At 43.0% G+C, this 27,746-nt stretch overlaps 1 protein-coding gene across 3 annotated transcripts; it reads right to left on the bottom strand.

The window, feature by feature from the left end:
- Positions 1 to 199: 199 nt before the first annotated feature.
- Positions 200 to 27,746, bottom strand: CD48 (CD48 molecule). Of its 3 annotated transcripts, none has more exons than XM_054497140.1 (4): positions 27,577 to 27,735; positions 10,189 to 10,491; positions 6,512 to 6,778; positions 200 to 1,897 (listed from the first exon to the last, which is right to left on the bottom strand). In XM_054497140.1, the coding sequence occupies exons 1-4, from the start codon at positions 27,656 to 27,658 to the stop codon at positions 1,773 to 1,775; spliced, it is 777 nt and encodes a 258-aa protein (XP_054353115.1). In that variant the 5' UTR covers positions 27,659 to 27,735; the 3' UTR covers positions 200 to 1,772. The 3 variants fall into 3 exon arrangements, with proteins under 3 accessions (XP_054353115.1, XP_054353135.1, XP_054353125.1); XM_054497160.2 differs by lacking the exon at positions 200 to 1,897 and adding an exon at positions 4,068 to 4,451 and having other exon boundaries at positions 27,577 to 27,746; XM_054497150.1 differs by lacking the exon at positions 200 to 1,897 and having other exon boundaries at positions 4,465 to 6,778.

Here is a 27,746-nt window from a genome sequence, read left to right as displayed (position 1 = left end):
AGCCTGTGGTTAGCATTTGCCAGCTGGTGCAGGTGGCTCTGGGCTAAATCCATCCTCTGCCCCACCATGCAGTCTTCTAAGGAGATTAGAGATGGGGGAGGAGGAGTAGAAAGAATTGTGGGGAAGAGAGAGCACACTCTCCAGGTGCAGGAGCTGCCACTTTAACAAACGCACTTGAAGATAGCCCAAGAACACTGTGGAGGAGCTTGATCTTTTTATTCCTGGACAAGAAGGGACAATGAGAGATGGAACCTTTCTAAGGCTGCTTTGATCATACCAACAGTTGTATAAAATTATCCTGGCCAAGGAAACCATCTAAAGTCCAAATCCTCAATGAAGACTTTCGGAAACACTTTCACTCTAAACAACCCACAGCCCTGTTCCTTAAAGAAAGCCATGGCCGGGCGCAGTGGCTCACGCCTGTAATCCCAGCACTTTGGGAGGCCAAGATGGGCAGATCACGAGGTCAGGAGATCGAGACCATCCTGGCTAACACGGTGAAACCCCGTCTCTACTAAAAAAATGCCAAAAAATTTAGCTGGGCGTGGTGGTGGGTGCCTGTAGTCCCAGCTACTTGGGAGGGTGAGGCACGAGAATGGCGTGAACCTGGGGGGCAGAGCTTTCAGTGAGCCGAGATCGCGCCACTGCACTCCAGCCTGGGTGACAGAGCAACACTCCGTCTCAAAAAAAAAAAAGAAAGCCATTCAGGTAATGAGCTCAGCACAGAGCCTGGGACATACGTGGTAGTCAGTGTTCGTTCTTAATAAGTGGCTTCCAGCATGGGACCCCTAGCATAGGTAAGCACTTGGTAAATATAGGTGGTAAATGAATGAACTCACTGATCTGAGGGGCCAGGTCTATTTATATGTACCCCTACCTGGTCCCAACACAAGGGCCCAATCCAAGCTGCTTATTTGTGCAAAGCCAGATATGAGGGTTACTTTCTCTTAGTCCACAGGAGCTCCTGGCCTTGCCAACCTTCCATGTGTAACCTCATGCTGGCTGTTTGAGACAAGCTGGTTCCCACCCCAGACCTACTGATTCAAAGTCTGCATTTTCACAAGATCCGCAGGTGATTTGCTGGCAAGTTAGAGTTTGAGAAGCACTGACCTAATCCAAGGCTTTAAGTTTTACTTAAACTTGCTGTGGTGGAGCCAGCAGAGGGCAGTGCAGGAGCTTGCCTGAGCTGCCTGAAGGCCAAGGGGAAGCAACTTAACCTGAGACCTCAGTTCACAAGAGTATACTCATGACTGGAAATTGAGGCAAATTCTGGAGTATCCTCTTTGCACAAAGACAAATGGGCTTGTGTATACTGATAAGGGAACACACTAACCTTTTTTTTTTTTTTTTTTTTGGAAGATACAGGGTCTTGCTTTGTTTCCCAGGCAGGACTGGCAGTGGCTTTTCCCAGGTGCGATCGCAGCACACTGCAACCTCCAACTCCTGGCCTCAAGTGATCTTCCTACCTCAGCCCTGGGAGTAGCTGGGACTACAGTGTATGCCATTGCGCCCAGCTTCTACTAACTTTTGATGCATAGAAACATATGAGGGGCTGGGGAACATAAGAACCAGGCCTTGTGACTTCCAGAGAAGGCCGTTGTCTTGGTATAAGATATTAGTTGTCCTTGAGGTAAATTTGGCTTCACGGGCTTGTGACCTGTGCAGTGACACGGGGCCCCAGGTCAGAAGGTCCCTGAACCTGGGTTAGTGCTCTGCTGCTGCTGTCACTATCTGGAAATTCTTGATAATTTTCTCTTTCAGCTTCCGCTTTTTCAGTGAAGTCCATTGCGACAATGGAGCATGCAGGTGAGAAGGGAAGATACGTGTAATCTGCACGTCTGCCACCATTCCTTGTTACTCCTTTTTCGTATCCCATGAGCACAGCACTCCAGCGGACCTACCCAAAATATATAGGAGTTCAGTGAAACTCAAAGCAAGTGCAAAGTAGTCACGTTATGGGTGCCACTGGCTTTCACAGAGTGTTGGAAGAATGTGTATGCAACAAGAAGTAAAATAAAAAAGTTAAGTTGGGTTTTTGCAGCGTTTTCACACTTCTATAAGAACAAAATATATATGCATGCATGAGCCACGAAATATAAATTGAGTAATTGCAATGATTCTAAATATGAATTAAATATTCTATTTTCATTTAAAACTAACATTTTAAAATATAGAAAGTAAAATTCACGATAATTTAAATTTTTAATTTGCCTTTACTTAGAACAGCATTAAATAGCAAGCAAATAAAAAAAAATACCATCTCAAGTAGAGAGACTGTGGAAGAAAAGAAAAGGCTTAATATTTCAGTACTTTTATTGGCACATTTTCCTTGCTTTTTGAGCAAGGGGAGCCAATGTTTTCATTTTGCACTGAACCCCACAAATTATGTATCTGGCACTGCCTTGAGGGATGGGAGGAGCAGGGAACCATTGGTGTCTGTGACCTGAGCCGTCTAAGGTGAGATTTACCTCAGGTTTCCAAGTAACTGGAAATAATACAAATACAATGTCCACAGAGGTGCGCTGGTTCCTTAGCAGCTGAGGAATGTGCTTATTTGTGACAGAAGGTGGCATTTGTTTCCTTCTTACTGCTTGTTTATCCCATTCACGCTCGCGTGTGTGTGTGTGTGTGTGTGCGTGAAATTCCCCCCAAAACCCTCTTCTTCCACTGAGAAAAGTGAGGGGAAGGAAAAGGGTGCTGCTTACAGAAAGGGGATGGAAATGGTCCACCTGTAGGTTGCAGGATACTCAGAGGTGAGTTTGGATTGGACTGCAGGCTGCTGAGAGGTGAGTTCATATGGGACTGCAGGCTGCTCAGAGGTGATTTTGGTTGGGGATGCAGGCTGCTCAGGGGTGAGTTTGTATGAGAAGGCAGTTTGCTTAGGGCTTACTTCGGATAGGGATGCAGGCTGCTCAGAGGTGAGTTCAGATGAGGATGCAGGCTGCTCAGGGGTGTGTTCGGATGGGGATGCAGACTGCTCAGAAGTGAGTTTGGATGGGGATGCAAGCTGCTCGGGGTGATTTTGGATGGAACTACAGGCTGGGCTCAGGGTGGTGGGTTTCTTCGGGAGCCCAGGCTGTCTTGTGGAAAAGACAAAACCCTACCTTTCTTATCATGCTTGTGCAATGCAGGGCAGGCAGCTGCCTTCCAAACAATGGCTCCAATGCAGTTGCTTGCATCATATAGCCAGACTTTCTGAAGTCCTTCACTCCTGCCACATCCCTGCCACCCACTTTCTATTGGGCAGATTTCATACATGGCTCCAGCTAAACGCAAAAGTAGCTGGGAAAAGGAGTTTTTTCACTCACCCAGGGGAATATGAGAAGGTTTGGCAAACACACAGCACTGTCTCTGTCACCGAGGAGATGGGGTGAGGAGGGAAGGGCCACGAGGGAGGTGGGGGAGGCTGGTCTGGTTTGAAAGGCAAGCAGTCTGTGGTGGGCAGTTTTCTGAAGGGGAAGTGCATTCTGTAGTGACCCTCTCAGCTCCAGGCACATGAGGAGACTTATAGGAGGAGACATTAAGCAAAAATCCCAGGTGTTATGTCAGTGGTGGGCCTGGGGGCGCCTACCTGCATATAGTGGGCAACTCTGGTGAGACCACTGTGTCGATCTGATGGTTTTTTTTTTGGATCCCATGAAACAACTAGGAGTTGAAGAGTTGCCCACACAGAGTCAATGGAAAAGAGGAGAGAGAACTCAGCTCCCTATGTGAGGCTTGTGGGGCAGGAAGGCTTCTTATGAGACAGAGCTGCATCCTTCCTTCTGCGAGAGCAAGACTGAACCTATGTTTGCAGCAGACTTAAGGAGAGTGGCCCTCAGAGGGGCCAGAGCAAGGCAAGCCATTGGGAAGGAGGCAAAAGCTTGGCAGGGGAGCTGGAGCTCCAGGAAGTTTAACATGGATGTTGGAATAAGGGTCAGATGTAGCACAAATTGGCTCCTCAGGAGTGTTGATACACAGGAGCCCGTGGCTCCAGGCTCTCCCTTCTGTGTCTCCAGATTCCAGTTTCTCCTAGCTGACGGAGCAGGCACTGTCTGACAGATTTGGGACAACTTCAGGAATTCAGTTAATTAACAATTATATCAAATGTTTATTTTAAAAAATAATGAAACATTCACATAGTGTTGTCACAATTTTTGGTGGGAAAAAAGCATGTGTATCTCTATATCTCTATATGTGTACTAGAAAACAACAAAGGGATATAAAATTAAATAATAACCAGTTTTTAAAAGTTAACTTGAAAATCCTCGTTGATAATTCAGCAGCACGCTTCTGGTCAGCCTATACAGTTTCTGTCCTGGTGAGGAGCATGGTTACCAACGGGCAAGATCTTCTGGCCTTGAAGTTTCACTTGAGTTAAAAGAGCTCATCTCAGGTAAGTAACAGGCCAAGAATGGTGGGCACCGTGACCACTAGCCAACTTGCAATCCATACTACTCCAAAGGACCGGGCTGAAAGAGCAAGAAAACCCTATATACTTAGGTATCTTTATCTTGACTAATGTATTGAGAAGGGGCAAGGGTACTAGACACTGGTGTGGGAGCTCACAGAGCAGGGGAATGAATTTCTTCCCTGAATCCCATCCTATTTGCCTAGGACATTCTTTTTCTCAATCTCCCCAAACATAAAGTATAAAAAGTGCAGAAATTCCTTAAATATCACTGGCTTACCTGGGTCCTGTGTGCAAAGGTTACCTCGACATATCTGTGGCCTGGGAAAGCATCGCTCCCCTACTCTGGACATCAACGAGGTAGGGTAGATCTTCAGGTACAGACAGATGACCACATGATACAATGCACAGCTGACTTTAGAGAGAAAAGGACCACTTCCTTTCCTTGTTTCTCCACCCCACTAAGTATCTGCACCAACTAGGAAGAAGAAGGGAAGAGAAAGGAAGACAGAAAAGGAAGGAAAAAGAAAAGGGATGGAAGGAAAGCTTAGATGCTGGGGTGGGGAAGGGCTGAGCTGGAGAAAATCAAAACAAAAAAGGAATGAGAGTTACCATAGGGAAGGGAGTTTGAGGGGGCTTTCTAGGATAATTTGGGTGACTAAAAAGTGACAGAAGGGTTTATCCTTCCAAAAATGGATTTATTATTGCTTTTATCCTCTCTTTGGATGAACAGTCACACCCATTTTACAGAGGACAGGGAATGTGCTTCTTCCTTTTTCTGGATCTCAGGATGTGATATTGATATGAGGGTGGTGTTGGAACCACCAGCCAAATTGTGTTCTCATGGTCAGATACCAAACTGTCACAGTGGGTCTGTGGTGGCAGAAGAGCAGGGCATATCAGGAGCGGCTGGTAGAGACAGAGCCAATTAGTTAGGAAGAATAAGGAAGAGCATACAGTCTCCGTAGTCCACATGTGGGAGTAGAGATAAAGAAATCAGTGCAGATAAGGAGGGTAGACAGAGCCCAGGAAGACCACAAAACAGCAATGTTCTCAGAGGCCAGGATCCCTGATGACTGGGCATGACAGGCGTCACAGGTGAATGTGAGCACCTCAGGTCTGAGTTATTCTAGAAGAATGTGTACGCTAGGGCTCAGGGATCTGACTTCAGGATTGTGGAGGGTAGGGGGCCCAGAGTGCTGGAGATATTGATCCAAGTTTATTAAGGGTCCCCAAAACTCTAAGAGACAGCATCTCATTTAGCTCCCCCTTACTAAGGACTTGTCAGCCACTGTGATAGGCAGGTTACGTGTCTTGTCTCACTGAATCCTTAGCACGAGATAAGAACTGTTATTTTGTCCTTTATTTAGGAAGAACATGACTTGGGGAAGCTAAGTAACTTGTTTAGCTAGTAAGTGACAGTCCTAGAAGTGACCCCAGGTATGACTGACTCTAAAACTCACGGCCTTAGCTGTCCCATGCTAGCACCAGTGTAGGCCTGATCTAGAGCCAGGTGTGACACTCCAATGAGTGGATCCTCCCAGGAGACAGGGGAATTTGGCTTCCTAACTTCATCTAGGAACATCAGCCTGGGGAGGAGAAGCTTCGCCTGAGGCTCAGGCTCTCATGCCTGCTCGACAGCCTCTCTCAAGCCCATCTCCTCAGTCCCTCTTTCCTTGGCTGACTTTGGCTGTCTAATGACCTCAGTCCCTCTTTCCTTGGCTGACTTTGGCTGTCTAATGAAGCCCCTCTAGACAGCTGCTCACCCACTTGCCCTTCCTTCTCCCTGCTCACCCTGATGTTTCAGACTACTCTATGATGACCTTGGCCTCAGATGTTAGGACTATGCTTTGTTAGAGCGGGAGAGGGAAGAGGAGTATCAGAGATCTCTGCCAAATGTCCTTTGCAGGTGAGAACACTGAGCCCCATGAAGTTGAGGTGAGCTGGCTGGGAGGTGGTGGTAGAGCTGGTGGCAGAACCCATGTCTCCCAGCTCTCCCAGACACCTTAGGGATTCACCACCACACTGTGCAAGGAGGCTGAGTAGGACACCCAGACTTTCTTTGTTCAAAAGAACTCCAGTTACCCTGTGCCCCCCTCAGCTCCCAGGGATCCTTCTTACCCAGGGTACAGGGTGGACTGGGGCAGACCGTGCCATTCTTGCTGCTCACGGAATTGCTGACTTGGCAAGTATAACACCTGGAGTAATTATGTGGCTTAAGGGTGGTTTCAAGCACACTGTTCTGGAACTCCTTTGGGAAGGGACTTTTATCCCCATACCAGGTGTAGTTTATAGACTCGCCAGGTATCACACATGACAGTTTCAGATAACAGTTGTCATCCACGTCTTCTATCTTCTCAATTTTGATGACAGGCTTGGGTACAGGGTCTGAAAGTGAGGAGGATGTTGTAAGATGAAACAGTGAGGCATTCATGCTGTGAAGGTTTAGCCAACAAAGAATGGAGGGATCCAAGGAAGGGGCCTGAGTGCCCCAGGAGGCAGAGTCATGAAGAAGAAGTTCTACAGAGGGAGCCAGTGAGCAGTCTTGACCTCCTGAGGCCTCACAGACTGCAAGAGCAGCTCCTAGGCAGTGAAGCTAAGCTGGGTCCTGGAGGGGGCGCCACAGTCCATTATATGCTCTGGGAACAAAATGGGGTTATGATCATGTGTGAGCCTGAACGAACAGCCCAGAGACTTTCTGGGGTCAGACTTAGTATACCGTCTGAGATGCTCAGGGACCCTTCTCTAGCAATGGTTCATGGCGGGCACCTTGGCTGGTCTGTCTCTCCAATTATCGGGCTTAGATTCAGCAAGAGTCCTAAGGTAAGAGGTACCTGCCTGCACGTGGCAAAGTCCTTTGCACAACCATCCAGTGCAGGTGCCAGCCTTCTAGACTCTGGCAGAGCTACAGAGAAGAATTTCATGTAACTTCCAGCCACATCAATTGTGATAAACAGATTGGTCTGCTAACTTTGGTATCTCCATGTCTAGCACAATCCCTGCCACATGGCGGGTATTCTATAAGTATCTCATGAAAGGATGAATAAAGTACTTATGAGATAGAAAGGATAAAACACAGCCGGGTGCAGCGGCTCACACCTGTAATCCCAGCAATCTGGGAGGCTGAGGTAGGAGGATTGCTTGCAGCCAGGAGTTAAGAGAACAGCCTGGGCAACATAGAGAGACTCAGTTTCTAAGAAAAAAAAAAAAAAGAAATAAAGAAAAGAAAAGTAGCCAGGTGAGGTGGTGTGTACTTTTAGTCCCTGCTACTCAGGAGGCTGAGATAGGAGGATTGCTGGAGCCCAGGAGTTCCAGGCTGCAATAAACTATGATTGTACCACTGCACTCCAGCCTGGGTAAGGAGAAGACCTTCAAAAAAAAAAAAGAAGAAGAAAGGAAGAAAGAGAGAGAAAAGAAGAGAAGAGAAGAAAAAGAAAAAGAAAAAGAAGGGAGGGAGAGAGGCAAGTAGGCACAAAAACACTAGTTTTGGAGTGAGACCAGCCTGGGTCCTGGAATTGACTCTAGTGGAGTGACATTAGGCAAGGTAGTTAACCCCCTTGCTGTCATCTGTAAACTGACTCTACCTCATCGCACAATGTTAGTAAGATAAAATGTCACCTGTTATGGATAATTGCTTTTTGCAGAGTGTAAGTATTGCATATATTCTAGAGGTCATTTTACCATTATTACTGTTGTACTGCTGCCAGAGAGAATGAGAGATAGTCCCAGCATCTGGTCCTTCCTTGGCTAAGGCTGGTTTACCTGCAATCCTCTGAGATCTTTTCATTCTGGTCAAGGGCAAAACATCTGCAGAATCAATGCAACTCAAATCCCATAAGATTAAAAGATGGCAGAGAATTGACCAGATCAGAGCTTGCCTCTTGGTTGTATGTGTGGAGAGGCTCTAGAAGCTCTACCAATCTGGTCTGTAGAACTCTAGTTTTATCTCCTCTGTGAAGCTGATCTCAGATTGCTAAAAGATTGCTCAGACTACAGAGGTTATAGAAGTTTCCTGGACTTCCCCTATATGCTTTAATTGAGCAATTTTTATCCTGATTTTCACCATTTCCTGTGTTCTAGCCTCATATCTTACACTCCTTCTGCATTTCCCATGGTGATCAGCACAGCACTGGGCACTTTGCTGATGGAATTAATTGAGCCAGCTTGGGTTGTCCAGCTCCAAGATGCTCGCTTTGAGCTGTCAGAAATGCTTGGGCTGGACCAGAGGACCATTTTTTCTGCTAATCACTTCCTGGAAATCTTACCCTCAGGCAGGATGTACTGAAGCCCAAGCCAGTTTGTGGATTTTTAAGTACTCAGAAATTTTGCAAGCTTTTTGTGAAACAATTAGTTTATTGAAATCAACTGTGGTAGCAGTATTTAAACCACAGAAATTACAAATTTGGTAAATGAAACACTTTAGGGCTTTTTTGTTTTGTTTTGTTTTTAAATCTTGTAGAGCTTGTTAACCAGAACACCACTGTAAGAGACCTTGAATCTTTTTGTCCCCAGGACTTTCTGAATTTTCAGCCCATATGACATGGAAGAAGAGTTAGAAGGGGAATCTGACTGCTTGGATCAGGGACTGTCTGGCTGGTGGAACTTGAATGTATACAACACTCTTCATTTGCATGTTTTGACATTTTAAAAAATGTTTTCACTTTCCTTATCTACTTTGACTCTAATGACATCCTAAAAGGTAAGTAGAATTATTCTCATAATATGATGAAGAACCCAAGGCTCTCAAGGGAACACCACTCTTGGATTATTTAGCCCTGCTCTTCTACAAGAATTGCATACCCCAACCCCTGGAGCCCTCCCCATATCCATGTTTCTGCCTTATAATCTGATCCTTTCACCAAAAATGTTTAGATCAGGTACACATACCTGAACTAAATTGGGACTATCAGTTTCTCTCTCTTTAAATTGCCCTGAGAATTGAAACTCAGAGGAGCAAAAGTCTAAGTTTTGAGAGATAACATGTGTAAAATGTCAGGAATCCAAATCCATAGGCATAGTCCACAGATTCCTGAAGCTAGGGGGTCTGGCCTGAACCTGGTTTTCAATCTTCTCCCCTTCAGCGCTTACTAGCTCTTTTAAACTCTTTGAATTGCTTTAAATAGCCCTAGTTTCTTAAACTAAATTCTCCTTTTTTGGTAAAGGTACATTGAATTAGTTTCTGTTACTTGCTATCAAAAGAATCTTACCTAATATGGGCACAGAGATGTGAAGATCTTTTTTCAAGGCTGCACAGCTAGTGAGCAACTGACCAGAGTTTTGAACCCAAGTCTGTCTGGCTCCAGGTATAATACCTGAGTCCTTATTCCATATACACTGGTTAGACTGGAGCTATGAGTGGAAGTTTTTTTGTCCTGCCCATTATGAAAGTTGAAAAATTCTGGTAACTCCTGCCCCATTCGTTATATTAATACACTCTCTTTTTTCTTAAGTCCAATGAAGCCTAATTTCAGAGATATAACTAAGATGAGCTGAGCTGATTTAGGTTGATCACAGGACAAAATGAAGGAAATAGGAAAAATCTCTAGTTTTCCTTCTCTTCAAAGCTTAGACTCGCTAACTTCAGAAGAGGTGTTAAATGTCCTAAGATTGTTAATTTGGGGATCTGTTGACCTAGGCTCACTCCCAAATAGAACTGGATCAAGGAAAAATGAATCAAACCTGTCCTGAGGTTTTTCTCTCCTCCTCCCTGAGAGTGCCCCATGCCTCCCAGGAAGCCCTACAGTGGTCCATCCAGGGCCACTGGAGTGGGGATTTGCTCTTTGGCTCCCCTGACTCACCAAGCACTTGCAGTTTGATCTTCCATTCTTGCTCATTCCCAGTCTTTTTCAACACCCTCATGATATAGGTGCTGTTGTCCTCTTTCTGGACCTTAGAGATGTACAGTGCACCACTTTGAGGATCAAGTCTGACCCTGCCTTTAAATTTGGATTCGAAGTACTTAGATTTTCTGGAATCCCATTCTACAATCTTCTGGTCAAAAGTATAAAACCAGGTTAGTTGTTTGTAGTTCTCAGGCAGGCTCTCAGAGATGTTCAGAGTCACGTTGCTGCCGGAGACCACGGTCATATGTACCCAGTGACCTGCCAATGAGATTCAGAGTGAGACCTGCCCTAGAGAAGGCAGTGTTGCTGACAGGCCCAGGGTATAGCCTGGGCTGGTGGAACAGGTGAGAAGGAAGGGATTTCTGCTTAGGAGCAGTGAGTATGGTCTTCTCTGGAGGTCCAGGTCTCCTGCTCAAGAACTCAAGAAAAGTTGGAGCTTGAAAAGTGGGCATGGGGGAAGGGGATGTTGCTTATAATTAATCTAGTACTATCCCCAGAAAATGAAAGAATTGAGTACGGCCAACTGAGGTTTGGTCTGGCTCTCTCCCTTACTCTCATACCCATAGACTTTCAAATAAACTGATGACAAGTCATATCTGCTCTCTGGTCTTGTGTTCCCCATCTATTGTCAGTTCAGTAAGCATTTTGTTAGTCCCTAGAGGCATAGACATAAAAAGTACATGATTCTATTTAAAAATATTTAATATACCAATGTGGGAGGACAGACACACAAACAAATAATCCTAATATATTATCTTGATGACTATAATAAAGGTAATGTGGGAACCAAGGGAAAGCTTCCCCTTCACCTTCTGCAAGTTTGCCAAAAATCACTGACAAGAGGCAGATTAAGGAGGAAAGGCATACAGATGAACTTAACATGTAAGCAGAGCCTTCGGAATGAAGAGCCAAAGATACGGGGCAAATTGTCCATTTTTATGCTTAGGTTCAACAAAGTATGGACAGTCATGGAGAAATATGATCAGACAAAAAGGGTATGATCAAATGCCAATAGACTGACTGGGGGAACCCACCAAGGCCTGTCTTTCTAGATTCTGCTTGGCCTTTCTGTGCCAGATTCTTTCCTTCCTCCCATGTGTGGGGAAGGCCCTCTCTAGAATGGGGTCTTATGATTCACAATCAAACAAGATAGGTCAGATAATTTTTTTTTATAGCTATTTTTTTTTCTTTTTTTTACATAGAAAGGCTCAAGGAAAGTTAGGGTGGTATACTTAAGTTTTATGACTGGCTTTGGGGAAAAGGGGTTTTGGCTTTTATGGCCCACCTTGAGAAAGAGGGATTACAGTGTCTATGGCTAGCCTAGGGGATAATGGGACTGATAGACAGGAGGGCAGGAGAAGGTCAGAGAAAAACTTTCACTTCTGAGGCTGCTTCTGAGGCCATCATTTTGGGGCATCATTTCCTGGGTCCTGACAATAAACACAGTGTGCTATGGGAATATATTCCTATCTGGAGGGTAGGGATAGAAAATGGAGAAAATACTAAGAAAAACCTCTTTGGAGGAGATGACCACTAGGGTAAGCCAAAGGATGATTAAAAGCTAATATTTGTTGAGAACTATCTGTCAGGCACTATTTGAGACACTTGGGATACATCAATGAAGTAAGCAGCTATCGGGGAATCTGCCCTGATATTCACATAGGTTATTTTCTATTTTTCCTAAGCACTGGCTGGCTTGAGAAATAAAGGGACAGAGTACAAAAGAGAGAAATTTTAAAGCTGGGCATCTGGGAGGAGACATCACATGTCAGTAGGTTCTGTGATGCCCCACAAGCTACAAAAACCAGCAAGTTTTTATTAGAGATTTTCAAAAGGGGAGGGATTGTGCGAATAGGTGTGGGTGACAAACATCAAGTACTTAACAGGGTAATAGAATATCATAAGGCGAGAGGAGGCAGGGCGAGACCACAGGACCACAGGACTGAGGCAAAATTAAAATTGCTAATGAAGTTTCGGGCACCATTGTCATTGATAACATCTTATCAGGAGACAGGGTTCTGAGATCAACTGGTCTGACCAAAATTTATTAGGTGGGAATTTCCTCTTCCTAATAAGCCTGGGAGCACTATGGGAGACTGAAGTCTATTTCACCTCTGCAGTTTCGACCATAAGAGACAGGCACACCTGGGGGTGCTATTTATAAGCCTATACCTCCAGGCACGTATTCTCTTTCTCAGGGATGTTCCATGCTGAAAAAAAGAATTCAGCGATATTTCTCACATTTGCTTTTGAAAGAAGAGAAATATGGCTCTGTTCTGCCTGGCTCACTGGCGGTCAGAGTTTAAGGTTATCTCTCTTGTTTCCTAAACATTGCTGTTATCTTGTTCTTTTTTCAAGGGGCCCAGATTTCACACTGTTTAAACACACATGCTCTACAATTTGTGCAGTTAATGCAATTATCACATGGTCCTGAGGTGACATACATCCTCCTCAGCTGACAGGATTAAGAGATTTAAAGTAAAGACAGGCATAGGAAATCACAAGGGTATTGACTGGGGAAGTGATAAGTGTCCATGAAATCTTTGCAATTTATGTTTAGAGATTGCAGTAAAGACAGGCATAAGAAATTATAAAAGCATTAATTTGGGGAACTAATAAATGTCCATAAAATCTTCACAATCCATGTTCTTCTGCTATGGCTTCAGCCAGTCCCTCCATTTGGGGTCCCTGACTTCCCGCAACGTTTCTCCCTTTCTTTTTATATAAATGTGCCATGGCAATGAAGGCTTGTTCATTCTCTCAATTTTGATGCAGGATTCTTTGAGTGGTCCGGCACACTAAAAACAAGCCGATTAAACAGAGAAATGTAATTCCAAAATTTACTACAGTGGAGCCCCCAGTAGACTTAATCCAAGTCGTGGGGTTTAATCCATAAAGATTTTCTGCCACCTGATCTAATGCCTCAGCTCCAGGCATGATGGATAAGTGAGCTTGAGAGGCTTCAAAAATTTGTTTCTTTAATTTAGTTATGTCCAATGATAAATTATCTTCTCTACCTAGAAGGTGTCCTTTGACCATGTCCTATGAATGATCAGTCTCATTATAGGAATATGGGGTGACGCAGAAATCCGAAGTATTCCAATCGCACTGCATTTGTGTGCGATGTTTGAGACTCACTACCTGATCTCCAAGCCAAGTAACAGACTGTCTTAAATCATTAATTTGACTTGCCAATTTTTGATCGATGCCTTGTTAAGAATTCCACATTTGGGTGGAATTGGCTTGCCAATCATTAACAAAATGAGCCTTTTGAATAGATTGATGTAATGCCATTCTGACAGTGGTGGCCATTGCAATGACTGTAATTAGGCCCATGATAACAGCGATTAAAGTGAAAACAAATCTCTTAGATCTTTTTAGAATTTGCTGTAGCACTTCATTAATTAAATGTATTGAGGGGGAGGATTCCCAAGTTCTAAGTAAAGTTACTGGAATCCAGATTCCTTCTCAAGCTCAAACCAACATTATACTTTTCCTGGAGTCAAAATGGGAGTTAATACAAGTGTATAGATGACAATTAATGCATTGGACAGTTTGATTATTTGTCCAAATTTTGATATTTCCTACTAACAGCATGTAAGGAAGCTTAACACAACTCTGTATGGGAATAGTCAGGTTGGAGGTAAGTAAAGCAGAATGTCTGGGTCTACGTTGATACTGAGAGAGTGAGAGAGTGGGACGGTAGTGGGAACAACAGTCAAAATAGTTTTCCCTTCCCATGCTCACAATCCAGACATGGCAGTAGCCAATTTCCAAAGTTCTGGGTGTTCTGGGCTCAGAATGGGGAGTATCATACGAGGCCTGGGGGGGGGGGTAATGCCTTTATCTTCCCATTTTAAGGGAAAGAATGAGCTGATCCTCCTATGCAAAGTAGAATGATGATTCTCATTCTCCTGATAAGAAATAAAATAAGTAGCCTCCAGGCATTCCCTTCCACTAGAGGAGCAATTGTTTTTTAAATAGCCCTTTGGTGCCCAGTCTATTACTAAACCATATGAGTCATTTTTTCATATTACTGCATGTGAGTTAACACAATCTTCCTAAATTAAAGTTTTAGATGGGCCCTCAAAATTTTTAGGGCATGGTTTTCCTGCAGGTTTATATTGAAAGTATGGGGTATCTCCCATTACTTCTCCTTTCATTTGTTTTAAAGGAGAAAGGGAGAGGCCAGAGACTAAATGTCCTGTTTTATCTGTAGCTGATGTTTTCAGAAGATAAGCAGCCTAGAATTCAGTATCTAGATGGATGCAACCAGATGCATGTCTGAGGCACAGAGGTGGGTATTTATAACCTATGGTAACATTAAATGCAGTGCCTTCTTTTCCTGGTTGAGCAGGGCAATGGTCATCTGTGGCTCTAGGCATCTACACACTATCATTAGTGTAGATTTCTGCAGGAGCATCTATCTAGGTGAGAGGTCGAATACGTGGAGGAAAAGGCACATAAACCTAATAAGAATAATTATGTGTAGCAGGTAAATCAGTGTGAGAGGAAACTGGTGAGACAGAAAGTATAAGGAGGAGAATCATTAAATAAAACCTAGTGTAAGCGAGATTGAGTGCTGAAGGAGGAAGAGAAGAACAGAGGTCTGTTATTTTCAGGCTAACAGAAATGGTGAGATTTTTAGGTTTGTAAGGAGAAAAAGAAAAGTAATCAGGAGAAGTGGGATTAGTTAGATGGGTCTCCACTGCCATCAGGGAGGATTGATTTACACCTATTGTGATTTGGTATGCCTGTTTCTGAGGAGTCAGCACAGATCTCACCATGTCTGAAGGCAGTCTCTGACACAGACGTTTTTTGTCTGTGGTTTTAGTTGTCAGTATTCACCTGAAGCTTGAGTCTTCTGGTGGGTACCTAGACAGGGGATTGATGATCTCCTGGTGAAACACAAGCATATCCTCTTCCCTACATTATAATTGTGCCAGGTTCCTAGGTATTGGTTTGGGAGTTTTTCCATAACACTGACTTGCCTTCGTTTAAGGAAAATTTTTGGCCTGTGTCATGGCGTTCGGCTGCAGTTGGAGTATTATCTTTAGGAACATTTAAAAAATTTAAAGTAAACAATGCCAAATGTAATTGGGAGTGTGGAGTAGTTAAATCATGTTTTGGTTGTTCAGACTGTTTGGACAATTGGGTTTTTAAAGTGCAATTGGCCTGTTCCACCACAGCCTGTCCTTGAGGATTGTAAGAGATTCTAGTAATACGGGAAATTCCTTACTGTTGTATAAATGAATCAAAAGCCTTACCAACATATCCAGGGGCATTGTCTGTCTTTATTTGATATGGAAGCCCCATAACTGCAAAGCAAGAATACAGATGTTTTTAAACATGGGCCGTGCCTTCCCCTGTTTGTCAAGTAGCCTAGATAAAACCTGAGAAGGTATCTACTGAGACATGCACGTATGACAGTCTGCCAAAGGAGCTAACATGAGTCACATCCATTTGCCATAAATCATTAGGAGTTAGGCCTCTAGGATTAACACCAGGTTCCTGATTTGGAAGTACGAAGACCTGGCACTGAGGGCAGCTGTGAACAATAAACTTAGCCTGTCTCTAGGTAAGAGCAAATTTATCTTTTAAGCCAGTGGCATTGACATAAGTGAGATTATGGAACTCCTGAGTTTCTTGGGTCATAAAAGAGACCAAACAGTCGACTTTATGGTTACCGGCAGACATGGGTCCCGGTAAAGTGGTATGAGACCTAATATGTGTAATATAGAAAGGGTGTCCACACTGGTGAACCACCTGTTGTAACCTTGAAAATAAAGAAGCCAATTCAGAATTATCAATATGTTTGATAGTAGCAGTTTCTACATTTTTAGTGGCATGTACAACATAAGCGGAATCTGAGACAATATTTAAAGGTTTGGGGAAATCCTGTAAGGCAGTAATCACAGCAATTAACTCTGCCTTTTGAGCAGAAGTATAAGAGGTAGAAATAACTTTGTCTGTAGGACTTCTATAGCCAGCATTGCCATTACTGGAGCCATCAGTGAACACTGTAATGGCCTCAGGAATGGATTGATTTTTGGTTAATCGAGGAACCACCTAAGACATCATTTTTATAAAATCAAATAATTTGTTTTTTGGATAATGATTGTCAATAACGCCAATAAAATCAGCCAAGTGAATTTGCCACAGTACAGAATGTTGAAAGGCGCTTGAACTTCGAGCCGATTTAAGGGAACCACAATTATATTTGGATCAAATCAAGAAATTTGAAGTATTCTGCACTGAGCCTGTCTAATTAATATGGCTATTTGGTCTAGATAAACAGACAAAGTTTTTGACACAGAATGAGGAAGAAAACACCACTCCATTAAATCATTATGTTGAACTATTAGTCCAGTAGGGGAGTGTAATGAAGCAAAAGCTAGAAGCTGAAAAGGCTGAAATGGCTGTACTCTAGATAACTGGGCAGTCTGGATTCTTTCTTCTACAAATTCCAGTTCTAGTAAGGCCTCAGGGGTCAAAATCCTGGCACTGTGGTGATCGGAATCTCCCCACAGCATAGAGACCAAGTTAGACAGTGCATATGTTGGAATGCCTAAAGTAGGTCTTAAATAATTAATGTTACCTAAAAGTTTGTGGAAGTCATTTAAAGTTTTTAAAGAATCTCTCCTAATTTGAACTTTTTGAGGTTGAATAATACATTGTTTATTGACCACCATTGCTAAATATTGAACAGGAGTTGTCTGTTGAATTTTATCTTGAGCAATGTGTAATCCAGCCTCTGTAACACAGCAGCTCAAAATTTGGTAACAGTCAATTAATTCTTTATCAGTGGGGGCAGCAATTAAAATATCACCAATATAATGAAGAATATAGGCCTCAGGAAATTGGGCTCGAACTGGTGAAAGCACTTGTCCAATATAAAGCTGGCAGATTGTAGGGCTATTTAGCATTCCTTGAGGAAGTACTTTCCATTGATAATGAGCTGCAGTCTCCTGATTGTTGATAGATGGTACAGTAAAAGCAGATTTTTCACAATCTGATTTGTGTAAAGCAATATGAAAAAAACAATCTTTAAGATCTATAACTATGAGAGGCTAATTTTTAGGTATTAAAGCATGGGCAATCATGCCAGGTTGGATGGCCCCCATAGGTTTAATTACAGTGTTAATGGCCCTTAAATCGGTTACCATCCGCCATTTGCCTGACTTCTTTTTTACTAGGAACACAGGATGATTCTAATGGGAAAGAGAAGGTTCCACATTTCCAAGTTGCAACTGCTCAGAAACCAATTGATTTAAAGCCTCCAGTTTTTCTTTAGAAAGCGGCCACTGCTGAACCTAAATGGGAGTTTTAGATTTTCCATTGTAAGGGAATGAGATCAGGAGGCATGGCAGCGGCCGCCACTAAAAAGGATAACCTAAACCAGCCCTGTTTTCTTTTATAGTAACTGGGAGGGGTTTAGTAATCCCTTCATGCTTTGGACCGAGACCGAGTCCAGGAACAAACCTTATATTTTCCATCATATACTGACTGTGAGCACTATAAGAGTTATGTGGAATATTAATTTCAGCCCCCTATTGTGCCTGTAAATCTCTACCCCAAAGATTAATGGGAATTGGCATGATATAGGGCTGAATTATACCTTTTTGACCATCAGGGCCAGTGCAAGGCAAGATAAATGTGCTCTGATAAACTTCCTCAGCCTTTCCAACACCTACTAGTCCTACGTTAGCAGGAGGTTTAAGCCAAGAGGAAGGCCATAAACTAGAGGAAATAACAGAAACATCAGCACCAGTATCTACTAGGCCCTCAAACGTTTTTCCTTGAATGTGTATGGTGCAGGTGGGCCATTGTTTAGAAATTACATTAATCCAATAAGTGGCCTTTTCACCGCAGGAGCCTATCCCAGGGCCACGTGTCTTATCTCCTTTGTTTAAAATGATATTAGGTAGTAAAAGCAATTGAGCAATTGACTCACTGGCCAGAATGGAAATAGGAACCTTGGCAGACACAATTAATTTAATCTCATCAACGGAATCAGAATTGATGAGACCAGTATAAATGGTGATTCCTTTAGCAGAGGTGGATGCCCTACCTAACACCAGGCCCACCGAACCTTGAGGTAAAGGGCCAGTGACCTCCGTGGGGACAATCAAAGGCAAAGAATCAGGAAGTAAATTTAGAGGAATAGTACTACAGAGATCAACTGCCCCACCTCCTACTGTGGAGGTGGACAAGCATTGTACTGAGACAGAAGTAGAGGCTGGGACCTATTTGGTTTGGCTGTAGGTAGATTTGTTTGTGCTGGGGGTTGCACTGGGACTGCCTGAAGTGGAAACGCAATGTTGGTCTTAGTTTGAAGTGTCCTATTTGACGTCAGGGCCATCCCAGGCGCCGCTCCCTGTTTCCGTGGTATTGTGGTAGGGGGTTTCCATCTATATCATGCTTAGAGTGGCAAACATTTGCCCAATGTTTACCTTTGCAACAATGTGGGCAAACAGTAGGAGCAGCATTTGGCCATGTTTGTTGAACCGACTTGGCTGCTTGTAAGTTTTTAACAGTGCAATTTTTTTGAATATGACCAAGTTGGCCACAATTATAGCAGGCTCCAAGAAAAAAATTAATGGGACCAGTTTAGTTGGCATCCTTCATGGCCGGTGCCCACAGAATAGCTTTGTGGGTGTCTGATCCAATGCCTTCACAAGCTTTAATATATGCAGGCAACACCTCATGATCAGGTAAATTTTGCCATTGGACAGAACGCATGGCCATTTTACATTCATGGTTTGCATTTTCAAAAGCTAACATACAAAGGAGAATGCCTTGAGTGTGCTCATCAGAGACAGATTTTTGAACAGCATCTTGTAATTTAGCCGAAAAAATCTGTGTATAATTCAGAGTGACTTTGTTTAACCATGGTAAAAGAACAGGAGCTTGGCCTGGAGCACCTAATTTATCCCAAGCTCTCATACACACCTTTGTTACTTGTTCTGTGGTAAGGGCATCAAAGTTTAACTGGGCATAAGCATCAGAGAAACTATCAGAGCCTGTGAGCTGAGCCTGAGTAATTAGAATGTCATTACTGCTATTTAGCTGAGCCTGCAAACAGGCCTCCTCTGACCACCAGGTATGGAATATGGAATTGTAAATGCTGAGATGGGGTTAGAACAGCTTTTGCCAAAAGGTCCCAATCTAAAGGAAGCAAAGTGACCTCAGTACAAAAAATTTGTAAAACCATCTTAACATAAGGAGAAGTAGGACCATACTGAGTACAAGCATCCTTAAATTCTTTTAAAAAGGTAAGATTGAACTGCGCATATCGACACAGACTGGTTGAGGAACCAAAATGACAGGAGGGTGAGGGGCTGTAGTGGATGGGGCAGGGCCTGGAGAATGATAGGTAAAGTGTAGTTTGGTCATGGAGCCATTAGCTGATGCTGGAGGTTTGAAGACAGAAGAATTAGCATATCTATGGTACATGCGGCAAAGATCCCTACCTTAACAGGGCTTGCATTAGAGTGGGGTGAAAAAATGTAAGCAATCAACACACTAACTGAATACACTATGTGGTATGTAAGGAGATGATAATTGCCATGACAGAGGAGAAAACCTAGAATAAGGTAAGGGGAGTCACGAGTACTGGTAGGGGTAAAAGGGTGAACTTCATTTATAAGGTGATAAGTAGGTCACATCTGAGCAAAGACTTGGAGGAGAGAGGTTGCCAAGAGGATATCTGGGGTAAGAGGGACCCAGACAGAGGAAAGAGCCAGAGCAAAGGCCCTGGGGCAGGGATTTGCCTGCCATACATAAACAACAGCAAGGAGGCGGTGAGTGGGTAGTGTGGAGTGAACAAGGGGATTGGGTATTGAGAGACACAGTCAGAGAGGGAGTGGGATTGAGGAGAGTAGATGAAGACATTTTAGCTTTATTAATAATGTCTTCTCCTGTAAAAAAAAAAAAATGCTTTCCTGTAAAAGTGGCTCATGTCTTGTGTGTGCATTTACAATGTATTTAGAAGCAAGTTATTAGAAGGTAACAAATTGGAGACTGTATAAACTATTATTTCACAAAGTTTGGATCAGAGGCAGATTTCCTGTGAAACTGATGAAGCTGAAGCTTCAGGGCTTCTTGGATGGCCCTGGAGGAGCACTAGAAGTATTCATGTAATCCATTTTACAAAGCGTATCTTAAACACTAATTAGACCATGGCCTCTGTCTACTCTAACATCCCCTTCATCACATTTGCATTTTTGTTGGGTGGCATCTCAGTTATGGGCATTTTGAGGTCTGGCCAAGGCGAAGTAGAAATGGGAAGTACTTAGTTGGGGTTAGTGGGACACACGTATGAAGGTCGCAAACTCTTGTGTGTGAAGTTCCTGCTACCCACTTCAGTGAAGAAATGGCATCCAGGAATATTCCTGCTGCCCTCTGCACTGACTCACCAGCAATGGCCACGGACATGTTGCAATCGGGCTGCAGGTGGGAAGCAGAGGAGAAAGCAGGTTGGAAGTGAACAACAGCCAGAGCTATTCAGTAGCAAAGTATTATGGAAGCACGAAGGCATTTCATTAACTAAAAATATGGTGCTATTTTTTCTGCTGTCATGTTCTTTGTAGTATTTGTATTTTTTAAACTTGAACTAACTCCCTGGGATTTCTTTTTTTTATTCTAATTGAATTTATTTTTGTTCCTATTTGTATTTACAGTTTTGTTCTTTTATTTTTCTTTTCATGAGAATACTCCAAACTGTATAAGCCTCGGGTTATTTTTAAAAACCTGGTTTGGTTAAGGTAAGGAGAAAGAAAAGATGATAAGGACAAAGTACAAGATGAAAGGAGGTCCATTGATCCTTTCTGTGGAGGGAGAACTTAGAATATGTATACAAATGCTAAAAAAGAGCTGTGGAATAAAAGCTAAAGGTACAAGAGGAAATATGTCCTATATCACTCTGGTGTCATAGGCTGCCACACAAAAACTCAGTTGTACTCTTCAACATGATATATACTAGCTGTTCACTTTCCACATATCCATCATTTCCAAAAACATTCTCAACCACTAAAAGATAAAAATGTCTATGACCCCAGGGCTTTCAAGTTCCTGTCCATTCAGCCTTCCAACCATTCATCTATCTATTCAACAAACATTCATTAAGCATTTACCCTGTCCTGGTTGGTACACAGAAATACCTAGGCATTCATTTCTACAGTGCTTCTGATTGGTCCGGGCCATGCCCTATAATCCCTCTGACAGAATCAGTTCAAGCCAGCAACAGTCATCGCACAACCACAATATGCCTGGCACTGTGCTAGACTCTGCTGTCAGCAAGGCAGATAGAGTCTCTTGCCTCTTGGAGCTTACAGCCTAGGAGGACACTCTTTCTAGGATTTTAAAATCACTAGACATATTCCAGATTTGTTCTTCTGTTACTTGTTTCCACATGAATTAATAGAAGCGGTCATAATAGTCAGTCTAGATCAATGTTTTTCAGTCTTGCCATTATTGACATTTTGGGCCACATAATTCTTTTTTGTAGGGGGCTGTTCTGTGCACAGTAAGATGTTTGCCAGCATCCCTGGTATCTGCCCACTAGGTGCCAGTAACACTTGTCCAGTTGTGACAGCCAAAAATGTATCCAGATATTGCCAAATGTCCCTTGAGGGACCAAATTCTCCCACGTTCACCCTGGTTGAGAAGTACTGAGCTAGGTCATCCTTGGCAGACTCCCCAGCATGTCTCAGACATACACTCAGGAAGATAGCGCAATCCACTCTCTGATGACAGAGGCAGGTAGTAACACCAGACAGATCATTTATATATATATATAATTTTTTTTTATGGAGTTTCGCTTTTGTCACCCAGGCTGGAGTGCAGTGGTGCAATCTCAGCTCACTGCAACCCCTGCCACCCAGGTTCAAGCAATTCTCCTGCCTCAGCCTCCCAAGCAGCTAGGATTACAGGCATGCACCACCACGCCGGGCTAATTTTTTGTATTTAGTAGATACGGGGTTTCACCATGTTGGTCAGGCTGGTCTCAAACTCCTGACCTCAGGTGATCCACCTGCCTCGGCCTCCAAAAGTGCTGGGATTACAGGCGTGAGCCACCACGCCCAGCCCATTTCAGTATATTATGAGTGCTGATGACAGGTAAGCATACAGTATTGTATCTTTCTTCTCTCCCTCCTTAACCACCCATGTGTAACAATTCCAAAAAGGCTGTCCTGATGGTTGGCTGTAACTTCCTACTGAGAAATAAAGAAGTGATTAACTGCTGATAAAATCTTGATTTGCCTTCTTAACAATTCCATCTTTTAGGAAGTAGGTGAAGCAGCCTTTTAAAAACTACTGTTTTGATTTAATTCTAACAGGAAGTATTTGGTGATATGTCTGGATGGTTGGGATAAAGTAACAAAGTTGGATCTTATTCCTTTACTTTCTTAATAAACTCGCTTTCACTTTTTTTAAAAAAAGGAGAAGAAATAGATCCAGATCCTGCCTGTGCCCACCCATGTTTCTTGTCTGTAGAGAAACAGAATTGTAACGGGAAAAAATTCAGATCAAAGGAAGTCATAATCCCATACCAAAGAGTCTCCCCAGGAAAGAGAAAGGTTTTAAAGAGTAAGTTCTGGTTACTCCAATAAAACAAGACACATGGTTGGCTTCTTTGGTTTCCTTGTATATTGAGAAAAATAAAAATAATAAAAGCAAAACACATGGTTTCTAGTAAAATTCTTAAGGAAGAAAAGAAGATGAGTGTTAAGGATGTGGAGACAGAGTTACCTGGAGCTCTCTCATAAGAATAAATATTTAACAAGCCTGTACAACCCTTTTTAGGAAGTAATTTTGCAATAGCTACCAAGACCTCAGGTTTGTGTCTTGGTGAGAAGCTGAGCAGGCTACTATTTTTTGAGATGGGAACTATAATGAGTTCAGTGGGCAACACTGCAATGCAATCTGAAGGTGAGGAAGGAGAAACAACAATAAAAATAGACTTTTCTTTTCAGACATTGCAATTTGAATGGGCAGTATGTAAAGGGTCATGAAAAAGTAGAGAGTATTTTGTTTTTGTTATTCAAGTAGGGAAAGACCTAAGCTATGGTAGGCCAAGGAAAGGATTCAGTGGAGGGAAGACATGAAGAGAAGGGAGGTGATTGATGAGCCCGGGCTAGTGGGGCTCAGAGCAGAGCTGATGGCACAGGTCTTGGCTGGGAGGAGGGATACTTCATCCTCTGAGGGAAAGAGGAGGAGGAAAGACAGCTGATGGTGGAGAAAAGTTACCAGTTTGAAGATAGCGGGCAGGAAGTTGAAGGGCTTCCTGCCTAATGGTCTCTAGTTTTGATTTCTTTTGCAAAGAAGGAGGCACATGCTTTGCTGAGAGGGCAGAGGACTGAGGTAAGGGGCCTTGAGGATAGGGTGAAAGTTTGAAATAGCCACTGTGGGAAATGGGAGAAAGAATTTATCAGGGCCAGTAAGATCTACTCTGAGACCCCAGCTTGACTGAAAGAATGACTCAAAATTTATTCCTTCCCTCTTTCCTTTGCTCCCTTCCTCCCTCCATCCACCCATCCCTCCATGAGTACATGAACTTCCTCATGTATTCATTCATCGAATAACTATGCAGTAAGCAGTTACTATGTGCTTGGCTCTGTAAGGATGTAATAGATAGATGCAGCTCCTTCCCTTGAGCTTCATTCCAGTGAATCAATACAATTAATCAGATGCTTTTGCTATTGGTGATAAGTATTAGGAAAAGGAAAATACGGAATGCTTAGAGGGCATATAAAAGGGAGCACATCACTTGAATTTGGGGGTTGAGAATGGCTTCTGTACGAGGAATTAGCCTAAGTGGGATGAAACCAGGGAAAGATGATGACTGGAGGTAGTGCATATTCCAACAAGAGGGAAAAAGAATCAAACACCCAGAAACATGAAAATGAGATTCATTTGCAGAATAGGAAGTAGCTCACTGGCTAGAACATAGACTAAGGAGGGTAGGAAGTGAGCTTATTATGAAATGTGAACTTTACGCTCACAGCTTCTGCTTTCTCATTTCCCACAGTGGCTACTGAAGATTTTAAGCAGAAGAGTGATGCAAACAGAGAACCATTTTAGAAAATGTATACCGACAGCAGGGTAGAGAATAGGTTAGCTAGAGAGAACACAGTAAATACAGCAGTTAGGATAGTGGATCATTGTGGAAATTGGTGATAAGAGAAAATGGTGGCTTGATCTAAGAGAGGTAGCATGGGGCTGGATGGAATTGGACATATTTGAGAGATATTTTTGAAAGTAGAATTAACAGGACTTACTCATTGGGCATGAGAAGCAAGGGAGAGAAAAGAATCAAGGATGACTTCTAGAATTCTGGCCTGAGCAACTAGACAAGTGGAGATGTCATTTATAGAGGTGGGGAACAGTGGAGGAGCAGTAGGTTTGGGGGAAGAAGGATTGTAGTATTTTTTTTTTAAGTCTGTAAATTTTTTGACGGTCCTCTCATCAAATGATGGACTCGTGCCCCTTCACCTTGAAATTGAGTAGGCTTGGTGATGGCTTCAATGAATGGAATACACTGGAAGTGTGACCTGCAAAGCTAAGTTAGAAAAGACCATGCAGCATTTGCCTATTTCTCTTGAGACACCAACTCTGGGAGGCTTCCACTGAGTGGTACCAGCCACCCAGTTCTTTGAGCCTCCCTCAGTTCAGGCAGTAGCCCTGTGAGTGAAGAGCCTTGCATGACTCTAGGCCACACCATGATCTGATTGCAAACACATGAAAGTGAGACAGGACGAACAGTCTTCCCCCAAATCTGTGGGCAAAGTAAATCATTGCTATTATTTTAAGCCACGGTATTGTGGCAGTTTGTTAAATAGCAATACATAGCGGAAACAGAGATGATGACTTAAGTTTTAGACACGTGTCTGGAGAGTCTAGAGAAGATGTTTAAGAGACAGAAGTTCTGGTCTTGGGCTCAGGAGACTGCTTGGGGCTTAAGAATTTACTGATGCTCTTCCCAGGTTTTCATCTGTATCAGATTCTGTGTGTGTCACAATTGCAAAGCAATTGCACATTTTTTATTTTATTTGATCTTAATAGCAACCCCTTGAAGAAATGAGGAACAGATTATTATACCCATTATGGAGTTGAGGAAGCTGAGGCTCAGGAAGCTTTAATGACTTGTTGAAAATCCCACAGCATGGAACCCAGATAGAACTAAGTCATCTCATTTCTAGTACAATACTCTTTCTACTTCATCCTGCTAAATGTTGTGGACAGATGGGGGATTGGCTAGTTGTGGAGCATGCCCTAAATCATTGCCTTGAAACCAAAGAACTGAGAAACCTGAGTCTGAGGAGAGAAGGAAGAAGAGAGCTAAGAGTGCTTCTCAAACTTTTCCACAGAAGCATCCCTTACTGCAGAGGAGAGAACTACTTGCACTTCTCAGGAAGATATGGATGTGTAGTCCAAAAGGAAGTTTTTTGAAGTTGTTCATTCATTTGTGTAACAATTATTTATTGAGCACATGCCACACACCAGGCCTGTGCTAAGTTCAGCAGCACAACACTGCACATGGTTTCCGTCCTCAAAAAGTTCAAGGAAACAGATGATCAACCAAGCAATTCACAAACCATAATCTGGAGCCTGAGGTTCCCATCTAACCACGCCTTCAGAACACAGTCACAGGCAGACAGTCCAAGAAGAAGTCACATGAAAACAGAAGCCTAAAAGAGAGGCAGGGAGAGGGGAGAAGGGAGGGAAGTCTAGGTGGAAAGAAGGCATGTACATAAGCCCAGAGCTAAGAGAAAACACCTCTTTTAAGGCAAACAGTAAAATTAAGAGATTTAGACACATTGACCTTCATCAAGACTCTCTCGCCTTAGTCTAGGAAAGGCATAATCATAATACAATGGTTTGGAAATTAGACCTGTGTGCCCTTAGGAGAATTTCTTAATCTCTCTGCAAGACAGTATTCTCATCTGAAAAATGTAGATAGTAATAGCCACCTCATTATTTTCTAATGAAAGTTAAATGAAAAAGTTTGCAAAAGGCCTAGCACAATGTCTGACACACAGTAAGTGCTTAGTTTGTATTTTACTAACCCAGGTTATAGAAATAGATAACCCAACCTCATCAAAACCAATATTATCCATTCAAAGGATAACATAATCAGGTGTGGTCTGATTGTTTCAAAGAAGAATAAATGACCAACATGAAATCTAGAAAAGAAGTCAGAGAAAGACCAACTGTCAGGATGTTTTCAGTATGCCTAGAGAAAGTCCTAAAATATTCCAATTCTCATTGGCAACCCTGTTTTTCCCAATAGTTAGATGAATACTTCATGTCAGCCCCCACTCCCAAGGTCATACCAATGTCCTATGCATTGAGTCAGGCCCACAGAACCCATATAGCCGTAGACTCACACAGTCATGAACCAAAGGACTCTACCTGAGAGGTGAATATGTGAGAGACCAATCCTCCACACATTCTACCTCATCTCCCCAAAAGTTACAAACTATCATCATTTTATGCCACGGTGTAACTACCACATGTTTGTTCATTTTTACTGTTTTACATAGAGTGGTGAGCATTAAAGCCCTTTAAATTAAAAAGACTTGAGTATTTACTTGGGGGAATAGCAAGAAAGTCAAAGGTTTCACTGCTGTTTCTCAGCTGGCATAAGAAGAGAGGTACTGGATAAAGAAAGAGGGTGAGGCAGCTCTAACAGGAGAAGGAAAGTTAGCTCAGCCCTTGGTCACATGCTGGGGACCGAACAGGCTGTGGCAGAGGAATGGACTTTAACTCTTAGCAATCAGATGTGTTAAGGTTCCTTTGATGCTGACGCACTTCCAGCCTCTTCTCAGACCCTCATTCAGAGACCCCAGACAGCAATCCTTTCCAAGCTTTTCTTCCTATAATTTTGATCTCTCTTTTCTTTGGGTCAATGACAATATCATTTACCTTGGCTCAGGACACAACACCTCACATATACAGAGGTCTCAAAGAATGCCTAAGGGAGTACAATGTGTCTGAGCATAAAATGCGGCAGCTGTCAGTGTAGAGCTTCTTCTTATTCAAAATGAAAAAACAAACACTTTTCCACAACTTCATGGACCACCAACCATGGGACAAAATATGAGGAGCCTACTACTCTTGCTCCCCAGGTTCCTGTTTTGGTCACATCCCCTTGGGAAGGGAGATGAAGCTCAATTCATCAGTGCTAAGAAAGGCTCCTCAACCATGCCATGGCCATGCTATTGGAATGGAAATACCTGCTTTCCAGACACCAGATCTGGCTTCTACATCCCATCTCCCCTTTCCCAACTGACCATGCCTTCAGTGCACAATCACAGGCACACAGTTTGTGGAAAGTACCTTGAATGCTGGTCACCAGGAGTGACAGAGGCAGCAGTAGCAATTCCAGAGCCAGACACGAATCCCAACCTCTGGAACACATGCTTCCTTCCAGAACTTCCCAGCAATGCAGGAGACAGTTGAAAGCCTGGCTAGAAAGAGGCCGGAGCTAAAAACGGAACTTACCAAAC

Source organism: Pongo pygmaeus, chromosome 1 (assembly GCF_028885625.2).
Source record: "Pongo pygmaeus isolate AG05252 chromosome 1, NHGRI_mPonPyg2-v2.0_pri, whole genome shotgun sequence".
Classification (NCBI taxonomy): Eukaryota; Metazoa; Chordata; class Mammalia; order Primates; family Hominidae; genus Pongo; species Pongo pygmaeus.
The sequence above is the reverse complement of the archived record's forward strand: the minus strand, read 5'-3'. Positions and strand labels throughout refer to the sequence as shown.